The 24,711-nt window shown below is 38.6% G+C and overlaps 1 protein-coding gene across 5 annotated transcripts in view; it reads right to left on the bottom strand.

The window, feature by feature from the left end:
- Positions 1-1,590: 1,590 nt before the first annotated feature.
- shc1 (SHC (Src homology 2 domain containing) transforming protein 1) overlaps positions 1,591-24,711 on the bottom strand; it is a 44,279-nt gene continuing 21,158 nt past the window's right edge. For 2 of the 5 annotated variants that reach the window (XM_056267826.1, XM_056267827.1), the window contains 12 exons: positions 19,620-19,784; positions 17,906-17,976; positions 15,909-15,972; positions 14,477-14,596; positions 12,402-12,455; positions 7,144-7,195; positions 6,744-6,870; positions 5,353-5,512; positions 4,680-4,737; positions 4,200-4,322; positions 1,967-2,202; positions 1,591-1,870 (listed from right to left, as the gene is read on the bottom strand). In XM_056267826.1, coding sequence (XP_056123801.1) covers positions 1,742-1,870; positions 1,967-2,202; positions 4,200-4,322; positions 4,680-4,737; positions 5,353-5,512; positions 6,744-6,870; positions 7,144-7,195; positions 12,402-12,455; positions 14,477-14,596; positions 15,909-15,972; positions 17,906-17,976; positions 19,620-19,784 — 1,359 coding nt within the window. In that variant the 3' untranslated portion in view covers positions 1,591-1,741. Of the gene's footprint in view, positions 1,871-1,966; positions 2,203-4,199; positions 4,323-4,679; positions 4,738-5,352; positions 5,513-6,743; positions 6,871-7,143; positions 7,196-12,401; positions 12,456-14,476; positions 14,597-15,908; positions 15,973-17,905; positions 17,977-19,619; positions 20,393-24,711 lie in introns of those variants that run through there. The other 3 variants (XM_056267823.1, XM_056267824.1, XM_056267825.1) reach the window with 3 other exon arrangements.

Below are 24,711 nucleotides of genomic sequence, written 5' to 3'. Positions count from 1 at the left end.
AATGTATTTAACCCACAGTACAGCACTAAACTAAGCACAGTAGCATAGCAGAATTAACGTGCGGAAGAAAATGAAGACTGCATTCCCAAAATCTGTACTAAGCCTCACTTAACTTGTGTCATTTTTGCAGTTGATTATTTTTTCAGAAAAGAATTACTTCTATCAAGTGTCATGATTAATCAAGTGTCATGATTACCCATAGGACCACAAAAGGCGACTGTGTTTTATCGTTGTGTCTGTGTTCGGTGAAAAAGGCACAATCAATTTCAGGGCAAACAAAGATGAAAAAAAGTGGTTTCCTGTTTGTGGCTTCAACAAAAAACTGCACTTGTGGCTGCAAAGACACGTTCAAATTTCGTTTGGAGTGCTCTTCCTCTTCCTGGATGGACTGTCCCCTTGCAATATTCAAATGCAGAGTAATTATAGTGAACCTTAAAAAAAAGATACACATCATATCCTCCCACTTTCTCTTGTAACAAGGCTCTGAACATACTGAAGCAGCTGAAACTTCCGATACACGTGCAAATTGATAGTCAATGCGAATAGAGGAAAAGACAAAGAAAAATAGAACCTCCATTTCCCAGAATAAAACCATCCGGACGATAATGTCGTCAGCTGATCAACGAGATTACATCATTGCAACAAATATATAAATTCCTGGTTAAAATTACATCATAATTAGGCTTTAAACTGTCTGATATCAAACCGCAGTCCCTCAGTCCCATTCCGGCTTACTCATCCATGTTGACAGATTGCACTTCATAATTTTTTTTGTCCCTTTTCTCCCAGGCTGATATATATATGATGTTATGTGGAAAGGGAATGTTCCCTTTTTCCACACACTAGTTCGTACTACCTCATAACGGGCAGCAAAAGTTCCTCACAGCGTCTGCTTAATTGCATAAGGAAAAATCCACACAGCTTCCTTGCTGCTAAAGCTTTCACATATGTTCAGGGGTGTTCCCAAAAAAGCCCAAATTCCCAATTTTCCTAGGGGATCATGTTCGGAATTCTGTAAAGGGTTTTGTGAGGGTGAGAATAAGAGGCATTTTGAGTGTTATCCCTTGATGGGAACACTGGAAATTCCGGAAGGAATTACAAAGGATGAGATTAATTTGATGTGGACGGTGACATCTGTGATGAAAGAATGAGTGCTGTATTCTCTTTAAAGTTTTGCATATTCATCAAACAGTCTTGAGACCACGGCAATGCGAGGATTTACAAACCGACCACAACAAAACGGCTCTCTGAAAATGAACGACCAATATGAAGCTCGAGTCTTTGGATTTCGCCCAATGCACTAGATGTGAATCTTTAGAGTGCTATAAAGGTTCTGCAGTTTTAGTACATTCACATCAACTCTCGACTCTAAAAATGCCTGGGGCTGTTGCCATGGTTACAGGTGCACGCACCCCAGTCTTAATTCAAGACATGATATTGTGTTGGGGAAGTGATGTCATATCCATTACGCTTCAGCTTCTCTTTCAGACGCCTTATCGTTTGGCTTTTTGTAATCGGTTATTTCAAGTAGAATGATTGCATCGCTTCTTAATTTCATGGCCGGTGGTTGATGCGGTACAAAATTCTGTGTTTCTGTGAAGATATGATTAGCTTACACTCCCATTTTGGAAAAAAGTATTTCTCTAAAAGAGTCTGGCTAAAAAAAAAAAAAAAAAGGGAGAGGGAAAGGGAGGAGTTTTTTTCTCTAAAAAGGGTGGTGGAGAAAAATCGGCCTTTTTTCTCAAGCTCGGCGATCGACTGGCTGCTGCAGACACACCTCGCTTCCTGCTGAGATGATTGGCAGGCGGTTGTCCATGTGATAGCTAATCAAGTGACTGACACTCTCGAAGCGGTGGTCTTTGGTGCGCACCTACAAAATTGTGAAAGGAAAGATACAGAATTTAAATAGTCATATTAATGTTAAAGAATTATAAAACGTTTTAATAAGGACCATCATCTTACTCACCACTCCCTCAGGATCCACCAGAAGCAGGTGTTTGGCTTGGCTGCCCTGCTGTCCAGTGAGGACGTACTGGCCTGGTGTGGTGCCTGACTCCCGCACCAGGAAGTCTCCATCCTTGGTCAGGAGTCTTTCGGCCTGCCTGCGGCTTAGAGGTCCATGGAACCAGGGCTCGTTCTGCAACTGCTCTGCCAGAGGGGGCGCCACTGCTCCCGACACTCCTAAAGCAGCATCAAATGGCTCTAAAAGACCGAAATCTTTGGTGAATTTACTTTCAGTTTTTCTATCTAGCATCTATAACTGTACTACTAAAAAGGTCTTTTACACTTGAAATAGTTAACCCTGGATCATTCTAATCCCCGGGTAAACGGAATCCTGGGTTATCCTGCTTCTTAATTTACCCGGGGTTAACAATTAGTTCTGTGTATTCATAAGCTGATGTTTCACATTCCTAAACCCTGGGTTAACAGTCTTATTTGCATTTTTGCGGTGTCGGTGTCATTGATTGGATGAACGCAGCACGTGACCTGTTTACATAAAAGCTCTAGCATTATTGCCGACTGTACTATCGAGTTTATATTGAATGGACATTTTGGACTATAAAGGTAAGAATGAAAGTGTCTTCACTCAAAAGGGCTTTTCACACTGCTCAACCCCGGGTTATCGTCGTTCAGAAACAGCTTTTAAACCCAGGTAAAGGAGAGTTTCACACTTTTAATTTAGATGTAGGGTCAGCACCGCTTTTGCGGTGTTAAATCCACATTGCGGTGCCAAACTTGTACAGTGTGAAATGATGCGGTGTTGAAACGTTACTACGAGATGCTTAGCAACCGATAACCAATCGCGTGCCTTATGTTCACACGCTTTGGACAGTCACGGAAACACTGCACGATGTATATAAACAGTCGTCTCTACGTTTGATAGGAAAAGTGTCAAACGGCGATAGAAAACGCGACAGTTTGAGTGAAGAAGAGACCGTTTCATTCTTACCTTTATAGTTTGAAAAGTTCACTCAGAAAAAAAACTTGATATTACACTCAGCAACGTGTAATATGAGGATGCGCAAGGCTAGAGCCTTTATGTAAACAGATCACGTGCTGCGTTTGTCCAGTCAGTAACACTGACACTGCAAATAAGGACTTTAACCCGGGGTTAAGGAATGTGCAGTGTGAAACGGCAGTTTATGAATACCCAGGATTAACTTTTAACCTTGGGTATATATGAGCAGTGTGAAACTTGAAATAAGTAAATAAAGATAACCCAGGATTCTGTTTAGCCGGGGTTTAAAATGATCCACTATTTCAAGTGCGAAAAACCCTAAATCGTCTATTTCATCGTGTTTCCGTGACTGTCCAAAGCACGCAAATACGAGTCTCAAATGGTTGTCGGTTGCTAAGCATCTAGCTGTAACATTCTAACATCAAGTCAAGTCACCTTTATTTATATGGCGCTTTTTACAATACAGATTGTTTCAAAGCAGCTTTACAGAGATAACAGGAAAATAATGTTGTAATAATATTGTTAAATATAAAATTAAATGTCCCCAACTAAGCAAGCCAAAAGCCAATGGCAACAAAGGTGAAGAAAGGCGAAAAAGGCGACAGTGGCAAGGAACCAAAACTCCATCAGGTGACAGAATGGAGGAAAAAAAAAAAACCTTGGGAGAAACCCAGGCTCAGTCAGGGGGCCAGTTCTCCTCTGGCCAACGAACGAACAGTGTATGATTATGATCACATTGTTTTACACTGTACAAGTTTGGCACTGCAATGTGGGGTTAACAACTGATTAATTTTTTGACAAATCAGACTGTACGAATTAATTAATTGAAAACATTGATTCAAGCATTTGTATGCGTCATCATTTCAAAATAAAAGAGCCTGAGTGGAATTTGTAATGTATTAAAATGTTTTTATGTACGGCTGTTTATTGCTATTCTTATATTGATGCACACACAAAATAAATAAATAACACATTCTTCCTTGTGTTCAATTAATGAAACATTGTGGAAAAATTCTTAGATTATTTTTTTATATATTTTGCTGTATTTTATTGTTATAGTGATGCATACAAAAAAATGATAAAAAAAAATCTTGTGTTCATTTACTGAAAAAGTATGGAGAACATGTTTTGAATATTTAAAAATGTGCTACTTTAAGCCATTTTAGAGCAGATACATAAATATCAAATATCATCAAAATGTCTTTTTGTTACACTATATCATCCAGCAAGTGTTACTCACTCATGTCAAACGCATCTCTATGAGCATTTCCATTGGCTGCTGCTGCCGCCCCTGCTGGGAGGCGGGGTTTATCCACATTGACGTATGAGGGGTCATCAAACAAGCCTCCCTCCTTAACACCCACTGAAAAGGAGAGAGAAAGAGAGGCTAACAGTGAGGTTAAACTGAGTTAACCTTCAGGTGAGTGTGCTTAAGCGGTGCCATTCTGAGTCCTATTGTCAGCAAGGCCGGCGATCCAGAAGCCACCTCTCAAAGGAGCTGTGTAATAGGTTTGGGCAGCGTCCAACAGAGAGCAATGGACAGTGACAGAAAAACCGCTGACTCACTCTGCACAATGACAGTCTCAGCTGAGAGGAAAATGAAATGTAGGGAAGTGTGACAATATAAGACTGACAAATACTATGTGGCACTATGAAAGGAACAGGGCAGGGATTATTAGTGTGAAGCGTGTGTGTGTGTGTGTGTGTGTGTAAACCTGACCTGGTAGAGGAGGTAGAGGCTGCTTGTGAATATCGTTCTGGCTGGGCTGTCCATAGGGCTGTGGAGACATATCGCATTAGAGTGTTGACTTACATTTATTCACTAGTCGTGTTTCATTAATGAATGAATCTGTGTTTTTGAATAAATATTTAAGTTAATGAAAATCCCTTTTATACACTAAATCATGTTTATACACTTAATCATAGTTCTTGTTCACTGAAGTCTCTCTCTTTTGAAGACGATGAGCTCTAGTTTGAAATGCGTGACGGCTTTGGTGGCTTTTCAGCCTGTGAAGACTTACTGTAGCATCAGCTAATAGCATTTAATAGATTATATAAAATTATTTAAAAGGAAATAATAATAATAAATAATTGTATTTTTGTATACCTTAACAAAACTTGCGTAGCAGTCGTCATTTGTAATGAAAACGCTTATGATGCTTACATGATGTCTTCATAGATTTGTAAATACACAAAATTTAGATTTGTTTCGAAGAACGTTCTATTTACCGAATCAATTCAATGACTCAATGATTTACTCATAACACATAAAAGACACTCATTTGTTGCAATTTAATGGTCACTGAACAACAATTTATTTGTGCACAGGTTCAAAAGCCTCAAGATCAAATCAAACTAACTGACTAACACATGGTCGTAAAAATGTGTCTCACCAGCGTGGCTCCTGTACTGTGTCCAGGACGGTTTCTCATATCAACAAGGCCTCCAGGGGGAGGCTGTTTACCCGGGAAGTTATTGTAATATGGAACCTCTGGGGGTGGAGCCAAGTCCTCTTCCTCTTCCTCCCAGGCTGACCCATCGAAAGGAGCCATCCTAAGAGAGAGATAAGCATTATTATATTTACATGGGCATGCTGTTTGAGTGATGTTAAATGATGTATTGCTTTATTATGAAACCAGCAGTGAACAACCAGTATTAGGAACAACAAATAATAAAAAAACGCCAAAAAATATCTGAACTTTTTTGACATTTCTTTCTAGTCAAAATTTTTACAAATCCTTAAAACAACACACATCATTTATTGAGCAGTGTTATTTTAGTATTACATATACCATTACAGTATTTATTAATAATTTGAAAGCTTTCGAAATTTTTAGTTCATTTAAATTTTATTTTAGGTTTTAGTCATTTTTGTTTTTTAAATATTTCTATTAAGCATTCATTTAATTATTTCAGTTTTTAAGTTGAATTTTAGTTCCTCAACTTAAACTTATTTCAGATAGTTGTTAATGCAACATATCATTTTCATTTAAGCTTAAATATTGCACCTAATACTTATAGGCTTAGGGTCATAGTTAAATTAGGACATTTAAGTAGCTTTTATAACCGTGCCTTAAAAAAAACAGGACTGATGCACATCTTAAGACAAAACAATGGCACTGATATATTTTAAGATATGTCAGTGCAAGTTGCTTTCAGTTAAAACAGCTCAAACGTGCATTTTAGTCTAAACTGCTTACTAACTTACACAGATTGTCTATGAAACCGGGGATAGGCTATTTTATTTAATTTAATCTTTAATTAATGCAAATATTTTTAATAGTTTTAGCTTATAAATAGTTAGCAATATCAACACTTTTCTTGAGATACAACAATGCATACAATATTAATACTAGTTTCCATAGATAGTAGTATGTTGAAAATAAAGTACATTTGGTATATCTGGCAGAAAACTCATTTGTTGGGATGTTTCACAGTGTATGATGTGGGTAAGCAGTGCAAATAGACACATTGGCATTGAGTTTCAGCATACATAGTCAACAAGTCTATACCAACATATTTTTCAGGCTCTTAAGTGTATTTAAGACTCTTGTTTACATAGGGAATTACACACAGAAACAAAAGAGCAAAAGCTTGTGTTCGATAATCATGTTAGCGCTGTCAATGCATGGTGTAAACACACACAAGTATGATATTAAGGGGGTTTCTTATGACCCTAGGGAGGTACTATGATTAAATACATTTACATACACTCATGTAAATACACTGACATAAATGTAAATGTTTGCACTATTTGTTTGATCAGGCGCACACACACTCTTACCGATCATGAGGGGTAACCAGTTTGGGGGGGTTCTTCAGGTACTGTTTAAAGCGCAGTTCAAAAGCCTGACCTATGGTGCTGATGACCTCCTGAGCCAAGCCCTCTGAGCATTCCAGGATATGACATGCTACAAGGCAGGAAGTGATCATCAAACATTAGATATTGTAAATCAAGACATCATGTAGTCATTCCTTAAAGGTAGAGTTCACCCAAAAATTAAACATCATGTCATTCCAAATCTTTTGGGTAAACGATTTCTTTAATTAAAGCCCTAATAAATACTGCCACACAAAACAAAGTAATTCAGTATTTAACATCACTTCAAGTAAATTGTACATGAAAGCAGTAATTTACATTTCACTTAAGGATATGACAGAATTCAATTTGAAAGTGTTTTTACCTCTTTGATTGACGGGGTCTTTGGCGACATAGGCAACATACTCTGCTGTGTCCTGGGGAGAAATAAAAAAAAAGGGATGGAGAAGACGAAAAGAATGAACAGGAGAATAGAGAAAAATTAGAGAATAGACACACAGAACAAAGGGATAAGCAGAAGAAAGTAACCCTTAGTTGAAGCAGTCTATTCACTAAAGGGCAGGAAGCAGAAGAGGAAACAGTGGGAGAAAAAGAACAGATGACTACAGACAGCAAGACAGATGAATAAGACAAATGAGCGAGGAATGACAGAATGAGACTGAAGCTGATAGAGGCTCGAGATGAAAATGAGGAAATGAAATGTCGGGATGTATCAGATAACCGACTAAATGATTAAAGAAAGATGTAAATAATTTAAATTAACCATTAAATAATAATTGTAATAAAACTACTACTACTACTATTTAAAATACTAATTAATTAATTAAATTAATGTAATATTAATTTAAATTAAATATTTGATTTAAATCAATAATTAACTTAAATAATTATTCTTTTAAATTAATTCTAATTAAATTAAACATTTTCATTTAACATATATGAATATATATATAAATATTAGGGCTGTCAAATGATTAATCGTGATTAATCACATCCAAAATAAAAGTTTTTTTTACATAATATATGTGGGTGCACTGTGTATAATTATTTTATATATATAAATACACACACATGCTTGTATATATTTAAGAAATATTTTCATGTATATACTGTATATATAGATTTATATTTAATTTATATTATATATAAATATTTTATATATAAATATTTTTTTTCTTAAATATACATGCATGTGTGTGTATTTATATATATACAAAATAATTATACACAGTGCACCCACATATATTATGTAAAAAAAACTTTTATTTTGGATGTGATTAAAAGTTGGGGATTTTTTAGTTCCTCAGACCGTAGTTCCTATAACTCTTTCAGTACCTAGTCTAGAGCGAGGACTTTTTTAGTTCCCTTTCCCTAGGTCTACGTTGATTGGTTCAACTTATAAGTCACGCCCAGTGTCAACACATTTTATTCACTGTCTGTTGCAATTCGCCTATGTATGCTATGCTAACTCATAACATAACGCATTCAACCAGCTAATTGCTATGCTTGCTAAACTTACCCGTCGTTTTGTTTGTCTCCTGCGCTCTGCTCTTCTATCTTCTTCCATTATATTACTTAAGATCATATTACGCTGGAGCCTTCGTCTTCTTTGTTTCTCTGTACAGAACTCAAGCATAGTCTTTAAACGCCGCCGTTCATACTCGTTATTAAGCTCCCGGCAAGGCAGAACAGGAACATTCCGATAGCCTCCTCCATGCTGGTTTGTTGTTGTTGTATGTGGCGCCGCCGCCGCCGCCGCCGCCGTGCTTGCGTCACTCCCTTACCCCTCCTACCAGTTCCTATGGCCACTTGGCCAGTGCGAACGCAAACAGCAAAACCGAGTTTGGGGGAGAGTAGTTCTTAGAACTGTTTAGAAGTGGACAGTTCCTATAACTAAGTTCCTGTAACTACTTGGTCGGAAAGCGGCTAATGTTTCTTCCTGGTTTCCATGTCAGCACTGTTTGATCCGTTAATAACGGAGAAATGTGAATGTTTCTCACTAGATCTCGCAGCGATGTTACTACTTCACTGGCGAATTAAATTTTTTTCTTTACTGGATTTCGGTGTGTAGTAACAGTGCTGCTTGATTAAGATCGGCTCGCGCTGCATTGGTCCAAACTGATAAACGGTCCGTCAACCACACATTAACGAGTAGCTCAGTTTCGTTCCGATTACATTACATTTACCATTTGATGTTGCGCAATGTTGTGGTCACGACAGCGTCTCTTACATTATGAGTGCACTTGCCACGCGCGACGCGTCCTACATTTGAAATAACGAAATGTTGGTCGGCAGGAAAAATGGTCCAACGAACCGTTCGGTTTAAAAATGCGTACTGAAAACCGAACCGAAAGCCTCGTACCGAACGGTTCAATACGAATACGTGTATCGTTACACCCCTAATATATATATATATATATATATATATATATATATATATATATATATATATATATATATATATATATACACACACACTCACCTAAAGGATTATTAGGAACACCTGTTCAATTTCTCATTAATTATCTAATCAACCAATCACATGGCAGTTGCTTCAATGCATTTAGGGGTGTGGTCCTGGTCAAGACAATCTCCTGAACTCCAAACTGAATGTCAGAATGGGAAAGAAAGGTGATTTAAGCAATTTTGAGCGTGGCATGGTTGTTGGTGCCAGACGGGCCGGTCTGAGTATTTCACAATCTGCTCAGTTACTGGGATTTTCACGCACAACCATTTCTAGGGTTTACAAAGAATGGTGTGAAAAGGGAAAAACATCCAGTATGCGGCAGTCCTGTGGGCGAAAATGCCTTGTTGATGCTAGAGGTCAGAGGAGAATGGGCCGACTGATTCAAGCTGATAGAAGAGCAACTTTGACTGAAATAACCACTTGTTACAACCGAGGTATGCAGCAAAGCATTTGTGAAGCCACAACACGCACAACCTTGAGGCGGATGGGCTACAACAGCAGAAGACCCCACCGGGTACCACTCATCTCCACTACAAATAGGAAAACGAGGCTACAATTTGCAAGAGCTCACCAAAATTGGACAGTTGAAGACTGGAAAAATGTTGCCTGGTCTGATGAGTCTCGATTTCTGTTGAGACATTCAGATGGTAGAGTCAGAATTTGGCGTAAACAAAATGAGAACATGGATCCATCATGCCTTGTTACCACTGTGCAGGCTGGTGGTGGTGGTGTAATGGTGTGGGGGATGTTTTCTTGGCACACTTTAGGCCCCTTAGTGCCAATTGGGCATCGTTTAAATGCCACGGCCTACCTGAGCATTGTTTCTGACCATGTCCATCCCTTTATGGCCACCATGTACCCATCCTCTGATGGCTACTTCCAGCAAGATAATGCACCATGTCACAAAGCTCGAATCATTTCAAATTGGTTTCTTGAACATGACAATGATTTCACTGTACTAAAAGGGCCCCCACAGTCACCAGATCTCAACCCAATAGAGCATCTTTGGGATGTGGTGGAACGGGAGCTTCGTGCCCTGGATGTGCATCCCACAAATCTCCATCAACTGCAAGATGCTATCCTATCAATATGGGCCAACATTTCTAAAGAATGCTTTCAGCACCTTGTTGAATCAATGCCACGTAGAATTAAGGCAGTTCTGAAGGCGAAAGGGGGTCAAACACAGTATTAGTATGGTGTTCCTAATAATCCTTTAGGTGAGTGTATATATATAAATTAGTGCTGGGCAAGTTAACGCGTTATTATCGCGTTAACGCATTTATTAATTAATGCCGACAATTTTTTTATCGCGCGTTAACGCAGTTTTTTTTTTTTTATTATTATTTTGAAAGTCCGTTGCTCACTGGCTCTGAATACACATAGGCCTACAGTCAAACCATGATCACAGGAGGGGTGGGATGTTGGTCAGCCAGCAAATAACCCACCCAAACAAGCAGTGGAGAGGCTTTGGCAGGTTCTCTCAGGTGAACAGAAAGGGAGACAGCGCTCCGCGAGTGAATGACAGGCGCTCTATGGATAGTAACCATGGCAACGGCTTCTGTGCGCTACGCAGCTGTAGCCTTTTTAACTTAAATTAAAATTATACATAACTTTACCTGATAGGCCTGCGTTTAGTTTAGCGGGGGTGCTCTGCCATGTGAATTCCCTCCTGTTGATGTCCTGATAACTATTTAGATTCTGGAAACTCGCAAACAGCGAGCCGAGGATCAGTCTCTCTTCCAATGATTTGTGCTGCGCGTGACGCGTCGTGTACAAAAAGTTAGACAATTCAACTTCGGCAACGCGCGGGCGCGTGCGTGAGGCGAGTATGACCGCAACTATTTCACAGGAACGCACCCGCTTGTCGCTGCCACCTGTGCTCGACCACTTAACCTCACTCTAGGCTGATTTATACTTCTGCGTCGGACCTACGCCGGAGCCTCAACGCTATAGACTACGCGTTGGTTTTCATTTTTATATCTGCGTCGTTGTCCGCGTTGACGCGCAATTACACATGCAGAGGGAGAGTGTGAAACCCGGGGAGCGGTTCTAGCAATCACAGCGCTGAATTGACGTTCAATTTTTGGAGAGATGCACGTCAGGGTACGCGCGCTACACAGCTAAGGCGTGACTTCGACGCAGAAGTATAAATTGGCTTTACCTCTGTTTAATGTAATCTTACGTGGGAAACCATGGCATGCCATGACCAAACCTAAGCTGCTATCATAGGCGTTGGTCGACTTATATCTGTAGTAGTGATCATGACCCTTTGACTACATAGACTGTTTCTGCTGCTCCCTGATACAAGATACCTGTTCAGAAAAGAAAAAAAAAAAACAAGAAAACTGGACTCGTTTTAACAAGCTAGATAAAAGGTAATGCCCTGGCAGTGGCAAATAGCTTTGTTTAAATATTTGATTTGATTACATTAATGTTTAAGTTGAGATTTACAAGAAATATTTTATTGATACTGTGTAAAGGGAATACTGCTGGTATAAAAGCACCTTATTTGTTTAAAGTTTTTGCAAACCACATGTTATTGCACTTTTGTAGCAGTACATTTAAATCAAATGTGCGCAATACATTACTTTAGAATTCATTATTCAATTTTGCGCGTAACAATGCGATTAATCGCGATTAATTGCAAGAAAATCATGCGATTAATCGCGATTAAATTTTTTAATCGTTGCCCAGCACTAATATAAATAAAAATAAATAATCAAATCAAATAACAATGTATTCTAAAAAAAATTATACTTTATTATTCCATAAATAAACCAATTGAAAATAATTATAATTACTTATATATTACTTATAAAAACACATCCTTCATGCTGTACTACAATACACTTTCAAGGTCTTCGCAGTGAATGCAAGCGTTATTTAAAGAGAAATGCTCTAACAATGACCACATTGAGACATTTTATTTTTAAAAGCGATCCAAGGCCGCGTGTGTGTGTGTGTTGTGGACTCTGGCTTTGCATGGCCATCAGCTAGGCTAATTACTAAACGGATTTGTGCTGCAGTTGATTAAATCAACAACTGATTAGTTTAATCAATGAAATTAACAATGACAGTCATCGACTACTGATGAACATCCCTAGTAAAGACAGAAAGACAAGTAGAAAGATATCGAGAGACGGGGTCTGACTCACTGGATCTCCTCCTGATGCAAAAGAGATGGACTGCATGTGATGGTTGGCGATAATCTGTAGGGAGAGAGGGATGGAGAAGAGGACAATGTGACAAAAAAAGACAAAAAAAGTGCAGTGGGCATGAGATGAAGAATGAGCAAACATTGCAAGTGGCAGAGGACGAGTGAAAGCAAAGGATGGACAGACAAGGGGAGAAATGATGTGGTGAGACTGCGGTCCAACATAGAGGAACAGAGCAGTTGTGTGCAGTAATTCTGCATGGTTTAGATTCATTAAGATAAACACATATCAGCAGGGCAATTACTCCAGGCCCTATTCTGGGCTCCAGTCAGCTGCCTGCTGAGCAGCCCGAACGCTGATAAACCTCACTGCGCTAATGCCAAACACACTGGCGTATAACTGAAGAATTATTAGCGAGGAAAAGAAAGTCCTGTGGTGCAGCTGTAAACAAGCCAGAGGATATCTGCTCCTGCCGAATACGCCAACTTTACATAATCTATAGGGCCTCCGGGTACCACACTTATTTAGTTAAACGTCGACAAATATATGAAGATTAGCCCCTTGGAAGACCTAATGCAGAATACTTCTAACTATTTCTACTTTTAGATACACTAAATAAATAAAAATAAAATAAATAATTACATTAAAAAAAAAGGAAAAATAAAAAATAATATATATATATAGTAGTTTTGACATGTGCTTTTTTGAATATTATTTACTAGGTTTAATTCATTTTTTATTTCAGCTTTAGTTCTTATTTATTTCCAGTTAGTAATTTTAGTGCTTTAAACTGATTTCAGTCAGTTGCCAAGGCAAGATTTTAAAAATCTAATTTAGTCTACATGTTTCATCTAATACTTACATTTAATTTCAATCAACAAAATGTTTTAACACTTCAGGCCAGGCAAGAATAGGGCTGCATGATTAATCGCTAAAAGATCGCGATCTTGATTCAAACACCCACGTGATCTTATCACTAAATGTCAACGATTCGCCTATGTCTATCAATCCTTTTATGATCACAGCGAACATTCAGATCTGTGTTGGCCCTGTTGCTGACCCGGAGAGAGCAGTTGTCATGTATAGTTATCAAACAGTTTCAACCACACAGTATCATCATTTCTGTAAAAGTTTATAGTTAGGATATAGAGATCAAAATAGACTAATCACCTTTTGAAAGCAATTTGACGCCTCAAAAAATGATTGTATCAAATACATTGTTACGCCAATAGGTGCCGAAAAGTGACTGTCAAAAATATGAACGTCATTGAATCAATCAAGAGATTCGTTCAAAAATGCTGATTCATCCAGTAATGAAACAAGTGAAGTCTTTATGAATGAGTCATTGAATCATTCAAATTTAAAAAAATATATTTCAAAATTAATTTAACTTTTTTATATATATAGTCTGCAGCAATAAAATTTTTGTCAGAACCTCTAGTAAATTACGTTTTTTGTTTAGTTGACTACTCAGAATCATGGGAGAACTGTCATCTCTATTTTTAGCCACAAAATCGTGATTCTCAATTTAGCCAGAATTGTGTAGCTCTAGGCGAGACAAATCATTTTGTTGCAAGTGGTCACAGAAGACACATTTGAGACACGTGCCACTGCGCGTTGATAAAGTGCAAAAAGTAAAATGTTCATAAAACAAAAATAATAATTACTCCACATTCTTGGATTTCTCTTTTCAATCCACACAGAAAAATCTCATTTAAAACCTGTATTTTAGCGCAACGGATGATTGACAAGTTTGTTTGCTTTCTTAGGTTATTTAGCACTCACAATTTGCGATCAGAGCCAAACTAGTGTTTCAAGGAAATCAACCTACTTGAATGGCTTGCTTATAGCTGTCTCTGCACATACTAGCACAACCAGGATATGAGAAAGTATTTTAACATCGCAAAAAGAACATTTATATTCGGAAGAGATAGCATAATTCAATCCAACCCGTCCTGCTGTGAAGACCGTCTACATGACGCAGGCTGCTTTTATCATTAGATGAGGGTAACAGTGAATCTCATATAGGAAAGAAGGCACCATATTAATGTCTGTGTGCATGTGTGACGTCTAACCTGTTTGCAGTCGGCTGCCAGTAGGTTCAGACTGCTGGTCGACACGGTGAGGTTGATTGTCATTCCAGCAAACTGGAGATTACTCTTCCCTAAGATGGAGGAGAGACAACGAGAGGAGGGCTGGAGAGAGACAGAAACACACTTCATTATTTACACCACTCAACAGATAAAAAAAGTTCAGCTAAAAATTTAATGACAAAAATGATGAAAACTAAATATTTTATGAAACGAGATTTTAATGGGAAACATAGTTTGGTCTGTCTAAGGCCTGTTTTAACTCACACAGTTCTTTTAAAGAAATTAATACTTTTATTCAGCAATTGTGCATTAAATTAATCAAAAGTGACGAAGACATTTATAATGTTTCTATTTCAAATAAATACTGTTTCTTTGAACTTTCTATTTTTTGAAAGTTATCATTGTTTCCACCGAAATATTAAGCAGCAAAAAAAGAAATGTTTCTTGAGAATCACATTAGCATATTAGAAACATTTCTGAGGGATCATGTGACACTGAAGACCGGAGAAATGAATGATAAAAATGGTAGTTTTGCAATCACAAGTATAAATTGCATTCTAAAACATATTAAAATAGAAAATATTTTAAGGGTAATATTTCACAATATTGCAGTTTTTACTGTATTTTTGATGCCTTATATAAATAAATGCAACTACAAATGCAGATAAAAATGCAATCTTTTGTAATATAGGCTTTACAAAAAGAAATGAGAAATACGAGAATGAACTAGTTCCGCATGCAGTAACAGACACTATTCAGTAAATCTGCCGGAATCCAGAAGATTTAAGACGTTTAAAACTACACTTTGGGGTTTAGTTTCAGTTTTGGGTAAATGAACTACCATTTGGATATGAATACGAACCTCTTCCTCATGTAAATTAAATTTCATGATGATAATGTCTGGTTTAGACTTTGAGTGGCATACAACTGATAACCATTTGAAATGAACAGCTGTTATTAAAGTGAAAAAATAAATAAATAAATGTGATAACCCAGAAATCACTTTATTTTCTGTACAGAGCTGCAGTAGAACACAACACAAGCCGTCTGCTACAGTTACGCTGCTGCTCCGCTTTCACACTACTTATGTTTATGTTTTATTAAACAAGCCTGTCTTGATCATTACCCTTGAACACAACCCTATTACACAACTTGATCACAACCCTGTAAGCAAATTGTGGTGTAGCACTCAACCTCTGAAATACCACAGTCTGACCAGCCTAGAGACAACACTTGAACAAACGTGTGTGTGTGTTTGTTGAACATAACACAGTAGCATTTTTACTGGAAACTGGTTAGGCCGTAGAACACTATGAGGTTTGTGAGCTGTAACTGTAACTAACAAAAGTGTGAATATATTTCAAGGCTGAAAGTCTGTGTCTGAGGAAGTAAGATAAGATAAAGTGTTGAATACCTTTCTCCTTCGCTGAGCTCCTTTGGCACCTGGTACTGCCTCACACACCACTGATATTGCCTCCCTGAAATACAAAACATACGGTTATAAACATATACACACACACACACACACACACACACACTGGCTACATATAGTGAGGAGAACATAATCAGATTGTTAGATGAGAGTTTCCATCACACTCCTTTTCATGCATTCCCAAATTTCATATGGCTGAGGGACAATTACATTAGACAAATGGTCCAGTCATTCCACTTCCTGTCATCTCACACATGCAAGCTGGCAGACATGCAAACAAATACACCAATGTTCTTGTTCACTTATTAATATTTACTTATTATTAATATCGCTATTGTCAACAAAAACTATAACGAAGATGAAAACTATTAGTAGTAAATAAATAAATAAATAATAAAAACTTAAAATAAAAATGTAAACATCGAAATATATGAAAACCAAACTGAAGTTATAAATATTCACTAAAATATGAATAAAAACAACAAAATAATTTAGTTACTTATTAAAAACGTCAGTTTTAAAAAAGAAACATTAATTTATTTATTTTACTCACAAATTGAAAAACCCTATTATAAAACCCCATAGGAAAATCTTGAAATTGGTTTATAAGCGCTTCTTATTAGAAAGTAAGGGAAGACGGTAATGAGTTGATAATCCAAATGCATTTTATAATCGTGAACACAGTGCTGTGCTTTACTCTGAAATACGGACGACACATATTTATTTGATTAAATTGCAGCCTTGTGATGACTAAAGTGCAGCATTTAAAATGAATGCTATTAGTTTTTACCGTAAAAAAAAAAAAAAAAGCATTTAGAATTTTTTTTATAGATTTATTATAGGGATGCACGATATATATCGGCCACCATATCAGTATCGGCCAATATAAGTTCATTTTTAATGTTATTGTAATTGATCCAATAAGAAAATTTGGCCGATATATTAAAGCTGATAAATAATGGATTATTTCCTTCAGCTGAGACACTTCAGATGTGCACTGTTCGCCATGGTTTTGAATTGCTTGAAATATGATTGAAAATCCCTTCAAAAAGGAAAATACAGTCAAGTGCAAAATATGCAGCGCAAGTCTGTCATATAGGCTACATAACTACAAATAAAACTAATACAACCAAGTGAAAATTATAATTAAAATATGAAATAAATAAATAAAAATGAGTTACTTCGTCCAAAATACAATAACTCAATACACACCCTCTTAATGCTTTTTTCTTGAATGCGTTTCACCCTCCAGTGAGAATCGAGGATTATGCATGAAAAGTTTATCGAGCAGCTGCTACTGTCAATATTGAGAAGCAAATGTGTGTAACATCCATTAACAAACACACACGTCAACACTGAGAAAAGGGAGGAAACTGAGGGTTCCAGAGGATTCTATTAAAAGACTTTGTGGTTACACAGCAGGGCTGCTGCTATTATAATGCCTCCCTTCTTCCCTGATCTCTTTCTCCCAAACAAAAGCACAACATTTAATTGTAGAATGTGTTGCATGTTGCAATGTGGACTAGCAAATAATGTGGTTTAATACGGCAAATGTTTTGCAGCCTCTTAGTCCTACAGATAACAACTATTAAAAACACTTTCATGACACTCCATATGTGTACCCATATACATACAGATTATTCAAAGAAGTGTGAGAACGGAAGAAACCGAATTGTTGTGAGAATAAGAAAATGGCTGTGTATGTCATTATTTAACATTCATCTCCTGCGTTCTCTTTCTGTCACACTCTTTGAGAGAGGGACATTAATTTTTCATCAGAGGGGCGGCTTTCATCCGGACCAGTGCGAGAGAGTGTATGTTCGTGCACATGTGCATTAGGATATGAGGAGAATGTACGACTAAATCACTCCTGTGGGACGCCGTGGATATACTTACACTGGATATTTGAGAGAATATGAGAGGAAGTGCAAGGTGACAGTCATTATGTGTGTATGTGTGTGTGTGTGTGTGTGTGTTACCTGGTAACCTGAGTTCTGGTATTGAAGTCCAGTGCTCTCATTGACTGCAGCACCTCCACGCAGCCCATATACTGCAGCAAAGACAAAGAAGACAAAACCTTCACTAAATGCACTTACTGTGCAATACCTCCAACCACAATTCAAAGCACAGACAGAATACAGTTGAGTGTTGCCCAGTTGCCTTGTGTCTAGATTATTGACTTGGCAACACATCTGTACTGCATGTGGTTAAGTGAGTGTGTGTGTGTGTGTGTGCAGTTTATGAGAACTGATGCTCTAATTATGAAGCACTAATCAAATAAAGAAGTTCTCAATGTAGTTCCTGCCCATAGACTTGGATTCATCTAAAAATGCCACACATTAAAGAAAACAATACATTAAGCATATTAAACAGACTGTTTCACTGAGAAAATTAAAAAGCAAAAGAACTACAAGCTGTTAACCAACCTTTGTCAAAATTAGGGTTGCATTATAAAAAAAAAAACATTGCTGTTTAGACATCAAGGCAAAATATTAATAATAATAATTTATTTCCACAGAGAAATTGCAAAAACTACAATCTTAAAGACAATGCCCTTTGTCTTCAAATTAATGTTTTGCCCAAACTCTTCAAAGATATTTACATTTCTGTATGATCATTAAAAGAACCAAGTTAGGCTTCTTTCTTTGACCAAAAAGTTTACAATATAAGTGTTAAGTAAATACAAATTATTTCACTTTATTTTTTCGAAAGTCCACTTTACATTCCTATTTGTTTTAATAAATTAATATTGTTGTTGTTCTTATTATTATTATTATTAGGAGGAGGAATTGATTTTAACAGTACAATAGTAATAGTATAACAATATGAGATAATTACAGCATAAATTAGACATAAAAAGAAAATATAACCTCTGATGTTCTGGGCTGTGTCTGAAATCGCCCTCTAAAGCCCCGTTCACACTACACGCGACCAAGCGACGCGATACCATTCATTTCAATGGTGAGTGGGCGACTTCCGGCGACACGCGCGACAGCGACCGTTGGCGACCAGATGGGGCATGTCTGGCGACGCGACAAAGTTGAGATCTGTTTAACTTTATGCAAATGGAGAGCGACTTTCGGGAGCGACAACCAATAGGAGCGGAGCGCGTATGATCCTTCTCCACATCATTGGATGTCATTCATAAAGGCAACCAGTAGTGGGAACTCCCACTAGCGACCTCATCGCCAGCCACTGGCGACATGCAGCGACAAAGTCACTTGTAGTGTGAACGGGGCTTAACACTGTCTTTGATAGCCTGCTTCCATGATTACTTACATATTACTTACATATGACTTACGTGCTGTGTGCAATCTTTGTTTGGACAGCTGTTTGGGGCTGTGACCAGTTCACACTTAAATCAAACTTTAATCAAAATGAAGCACTTCCAGTGTAAATGTAGCCTATGATATCCTGTACCCCAGATGTGACTCAAGTCTCTTGTTAAGTGTAAGTCTATGAGATTTCTTTGTCCGTTTCATAATCAACCACTTGCGACCCTACACCACTCCTCAAGTTGCTTTTGAGGTAAACATTGTGTCTGTAGCACAAACAGTTTGTTATGAATTATACGGCAAAGATTAATACTTAAGTTTAGGAGTTTGTTCTAGCATATTCACCACTAATTAAATCAATAGAAAAAGGGAAAAAAGGGAAACCCAACCCAACCCAAGACCCATACATGCATCTTACCCTGACAGAGTAAGAGACCCCACTGGTGCTGACCACATTGTCCGAGTGCAGCCAACCTCGGGTGGGCTTGTTGACAAAGGAGCCGTGCCGTGTCCACTCGTCTCCGCCGAGCTGGCCCCCTTCCACACGGGCCCTCCGCGAGGCCCCGCCCAGCCGGTTCATATCCTGTGGGGGACGAGGAGGAGGAGATGGGGCTGTTAGAGAAAGGAGAGGAAGAGGAGGAGGAAGAGAAGAGCTGGCGGCGGAGGTCCTAGTGTCTTCCTGAAACTCTCTCAAACCTCCCTGACCACCTGGCATGCTCGCCAGCTTGCTGGAGGCCTTCAGGCCTGGGAGCAGAGTGGAAGACACGCCCAGCCGCAGGGCTCCCATCTTGGGGAAGAAGGAGCAGAGGGTGGTGGGGCTGTTCTCAGCCTGCCGTGGAGACGAAGGAGGGAGGATGGGGGTGAGGGAGGACGAGGAGAGAGAAGGAGGGATGCCAGGAGGGGTGAGAGGAGTGAGAGGAGCAGAAGAAGGGAGGGAGGGATTGGACACCGTCTCGTCTGTTGAGCTGAAGGAGTCGCTCCTGAAGGGCGTGTATTTGGTTTTGGGGACGAGCTCCATGATGTCTCAGCCGTCTCAGTGTCCACTAAGCGTCTTTAAATGTCTTTCTACGTTGCTCTATTACAATCAATAACTTGTCTTCCCTTGTCTTTTATAGTCCTCTTTTTCTCGGCATCCACTGATTCCTTCATCATCGCACCAGAGAGATGACAGTGCGCTGACTGTTTAGTCCGGGAAGTATCAAAAACAGGATGTGAAAAGTAAAGTTTTCTGCTGTTGTCATACACAGCATGTAGAAGGTTTTGCATCAGATCTCAAGTCTGCATAGAGCTTCTTAGGACATTATGAATCACTAAATATAGTATGATTGTCATGAAGTTATTGGTATATTTATAAAAGTGTCGTAGACACAATCCATCTCAAAAGATGTTGTGTTTTATATGCATGCAATTGTGTTTATGTGTGTGTTCATTGTCTTTGCATGTGCTGGGCTCCACTTTACAAGCTCTTGTCTGACAGAGTCCCATAAAAAGCCTATTAGCTGCAGCTGAGACTTTGAGAGAGGAGGCTTCCGTCAGACAGACGGATCGATAGAGTGAGAGGAAGAGAGCGGGAAGAGATGGATGGAAAATGCTAAAGTACTGATCCAGCGAATGTGGATCATTTAATGATGATTCAAACTGCTTCGCTCACTGACGATTAGACCGGCACCGATCAACATAATCCTCTTTGTTTGGTTTAAAGACTTAATTTAGTCCAGGTGTTAAAAAGATGTACACTAGGGATCTTCTACAGCGGGTCCGTGACTACAGTAACTAAGCGGACGTCCGCTAACTATAGTGTGATTTGAAACAATCCTATTTTAGTGGGGGGAAAAAATGCAAATATGCATACAATATTAAGCTAAAGTGCAGTTAAATGTTTCATTTTTCTTTCAACATTAAAATGTATTAAGTAAATCTATAAAGTACTATACAAGTTGATTTACTCTGTACCTTAATAGTGATGATTTTTATGGGTTTCAATAAACAAGGTATATTAATATGAAACTATACACGTTATTATAGGCCAGGCTTAAATTAAACACTTAATTCCGTACAATAATAGAGGGCCTAAAAAGTTTGAAGACCCCTGATGTGTGCTATACAACACCTAGATTACAGGAAGTCTGAGTACATGCAGGTTTACTTATACCGCAAGTCTAACTCTGCCACCTCACTTCCTGTCACATCTAAGAACGCTTAGCGCTGACACATACCCATCTTTTCCCGTCACTCCCTTTCCCTCCTCCTCCAGATGATTTTGGGACCTCTGTCGCCAAGCCGAGCTCTATCCTTATCTTTCTCCTCCTCTTCCTCTCGTTTTTTCCAGATCACCTCAGGCTGCTCTGCTTTTGCGCCCTCTGCACTCGTCTCTTTGAGTCTATCCTCCTCTCTATCCTTCCTCTCCTGGAATCCCTCCCTCAGCCTCCACACCGTGTATTGCACAGCGTTCCTCCTCTCCTCCTCCAGCTTCTGCCTCTCCAGCTCTCTCTCCCTCTCCAACACACTCGCTCTCTTCTTCCAGATAATCTCTCTCTCCTCCACGCCCCCTCCCTCGTCTTCTTTCCCGTTCTCCAGGCTGTCCTGCTACTCCTTTTTGCCTTAAAAAAAACACCTGCGCCTCTTTGTAATCTTGCAATAATTCACTGAATCGACAAACAAATGTTATATTATACCCAGATAATTAACCCTGATAAACAACAATTTGTAGAAATATGATTTAGAAAAGGACAAACTAGACTTGGAAAGCCCTGAAACGGTTAAGTCAAAGATAAATATGGCTGTATAGAAGACAACATGGGTTCGAGCACCATTTAGAGAACCACTGATTGTTTGGTGTGATCTGTGAAGAAGTTAAAGTGTGGCAATCCAGCTGCAAGGAAACTATGATGTTCCTAAAACAAGCACGTTCCAGCACTGTCAGGGTGATGATAATGAGACCTGATTGGCCAAATCTGAAGTACCGCCTCCAGAGATATGCTCATTAGATGCTAACTGGAAAATCAATCAGTCGCTCATTAGCCTAAATGACACCTTAAAATCAGGCAAACAGTGTTAGATGGAGCAGCTCTTTATAGATCTGTTTCCTGAGTGAAAACCTACCCTCTAAATGTCACTTAGCAAAGTCAAACACCCAATTTAACCGCACCAATGCACTTCCCCAGTGTAAAGCACTTTAAAAACCTCTGATAGAGAGGTAACAGTCTTGTAACCTCCTACAGGTCTGAGCTAACACACCAGGGTAACTCTAAAACTCACAAATGATTAGCATTTGTAGACCATTAACAGTTTCTACTGTTGCTAAGAACACCAGTTTGTAGCAAAGTCCAGCCGACTTTGGTCAAATCCAGTCTTGCTCTTTTTACAACGGTTTTTACTGCTGCATATATTTTACATAAGCTACCACAAAACAATTTGAACTTCTATTGTCGTGGCTTACTTTGTCCGTTAAGGTGTTTTTTATTTTTTGTCTTTTTAGCACCAGTGTGTGACCACAAAGAAGCCTCAGGGCTGCAAAGGGAAAAGCGTGTCTTGCCTCGGATGTGCATGAACAAATGCAACACTTTTCAAGTTGTTCCAACAGATGTGACTGGAAGTCAAAGACAACAAGGCGGTCCCTATTATCTCAGCTGAAGTACAACAAGACCAGAGGGACCCGGGGGATTTATGTGCACTGCACTGCAATTCATCTACAAAGCATCATGTTAGTGGTGCTATTGGGCCATTCTTGCAGTGAAATTTCTCAGAGCACCTGTAAAGAGAACCGCTCGGACCCGATTGACAAAGCACAATAAGTTATGTGCCAGTGCTGCAAGTTCGTAAACTGTATCACAACGAAATGGCACAGAATCAGTACTTTAGCACTGCAGAGCTCACTGTCTCTTTTTTTTTTGTGCACTTACACAGAAGTGTCCAAGCTGTATTTAAGAGTTGCTCATCGTGTCATGAACTTTATTGACGTCAACACAACATGGCACAGAAGTAGCACAGTGTTTAGGAGAACCTGTACAGAGCAGTAGAAATCAAGCTGACTATATATATATAAACATTTAAATAATATCAGTAACAGTTTAACACACAATGGTAACCTAGCATAGGTGTAGCACCTGTCGGTTAGGAATATGGCAAAATCCCTGTTTTGATATGACGAGTTGTTTCAGAATCCAGTAAAATCAAACACTGGCTGAACTGTATCTAAAGGTTGAGAGGTTCCTGTTCATCTGAAGTAAAACCAAAGGCAAGTAAACCAGCCACATAGAGAGACTATTGTCAATCACAGATGTACAGTAGCTAACAGACTAGCTTCCTTGTCTTTAAGACATTATGATTATTTGAGCAAAACGGTTAATCTCAAAGGTAAATCGGATGTTGAATTAGTGCAGTTGAGCTCCAGCACAGATGGCAAAACCTGAGTTAAACTACACCATTTTCAATTAACATTTTCAAATTATAACATCATAGTTCAATGATATTGATGGTCAGTGAAAAAAGCCAATGTTAGATATGGCAAATCGGATTTAGAGATCGACTGAATGAACAAAAAGTATCAGAGAAAGCACCTTGAACCCTCATAAGGTCCGAAGGTTCGACTCTTTGACTCTAACACTGACGAGATTGAACTTAAAGTCCGATTTAAAGCGTAACTTGGGACACTGCAACACACTTGCACTGAAGTTACACAAGACAAAGCGTGAGAACTTAACATGCCAATAAAACTGTTGCCATGGTAACAGACTGAGGAAAAAGTGTGCGAGACCGAGTCATAAAAGAACCCAAACAAAAGCCAACAAGTTTCGCCAACACAAAACCTGTCGACTCTCTCCGTGTCCAATCACGAGAGCTCAGAGCCAGCGAGAATCGCTGGCACAGGACGGGAAAGTTCAGCTGCTGCCGCCACCAACAACACCTCACTGGTGATTGGTGTTGACACCAGAACGTAAAATGAACCAGACACACATCCGAACATGCACAGAGTGCAGTTGTGGCACCAGTCCAATGAGGAAATCAAATATTACTCAAGAGTACACACACACTTAAGACAGACTCGTGCACGCTTCCGGGTTAAAGACAGCACAACTAGCAAACACTAAAAAGTCCTCCTGAAATCTATGAAATATCTATCTATATATTCAAAAGCACCTTTTTTATACACTACAAATAAAGACATCTAAATGTTTTGCATTAAAAAAAACCTGATTTTTGTCTGCATATCTCTTAAGTAACACCAAAAACATTGGTTTAATAACAGACAGCACTATGTACATTAGAAATATAAGAGTTTGTGAGCTGCCATCCAAAAAAGTCAAAGTGAAAGAATTTAAGGAGCTTTAAAGAGCTTTTTTTGTCCTCACGGTTTAGTTGTTGCAGAATGAAAAAGTAATATTTTATCCCCCAAGTCCTTGGATTATAAAAAGAGAGTGAGAGTGCCACATTTTAGGTAAAACTGAATGACCTCCATGTTCAAATCATAATCACGTTAATATTTAAACAGTGTCACACAATCCTCCTCC

The sequence above is a fragment of the Rhinichthys klamathensis genome, unplaced genomic scaffold (genome assembly GCF_029890125.1).
Source record: "Rhinichthys klamathensis goyatoka isolate OS25496 unplaced genomic scaffold, OSU_Roscu_1.1 h1tg000262l_1, whole genome shotgun sequence".
NCBI classification, from domain to species: domain Eukaryota; kingdom Metazoa; phylum Chordata; class Actinopteri; order Cypriniformes; family Leuciscidae; genus Rhinichthys; species Rhinichthys klamathensis.
The sequence above is the reverse complement of the archived record's forward strand: the minus strand, read 5'-3'. Positions and strand labels throughout refer to the sequence as shown.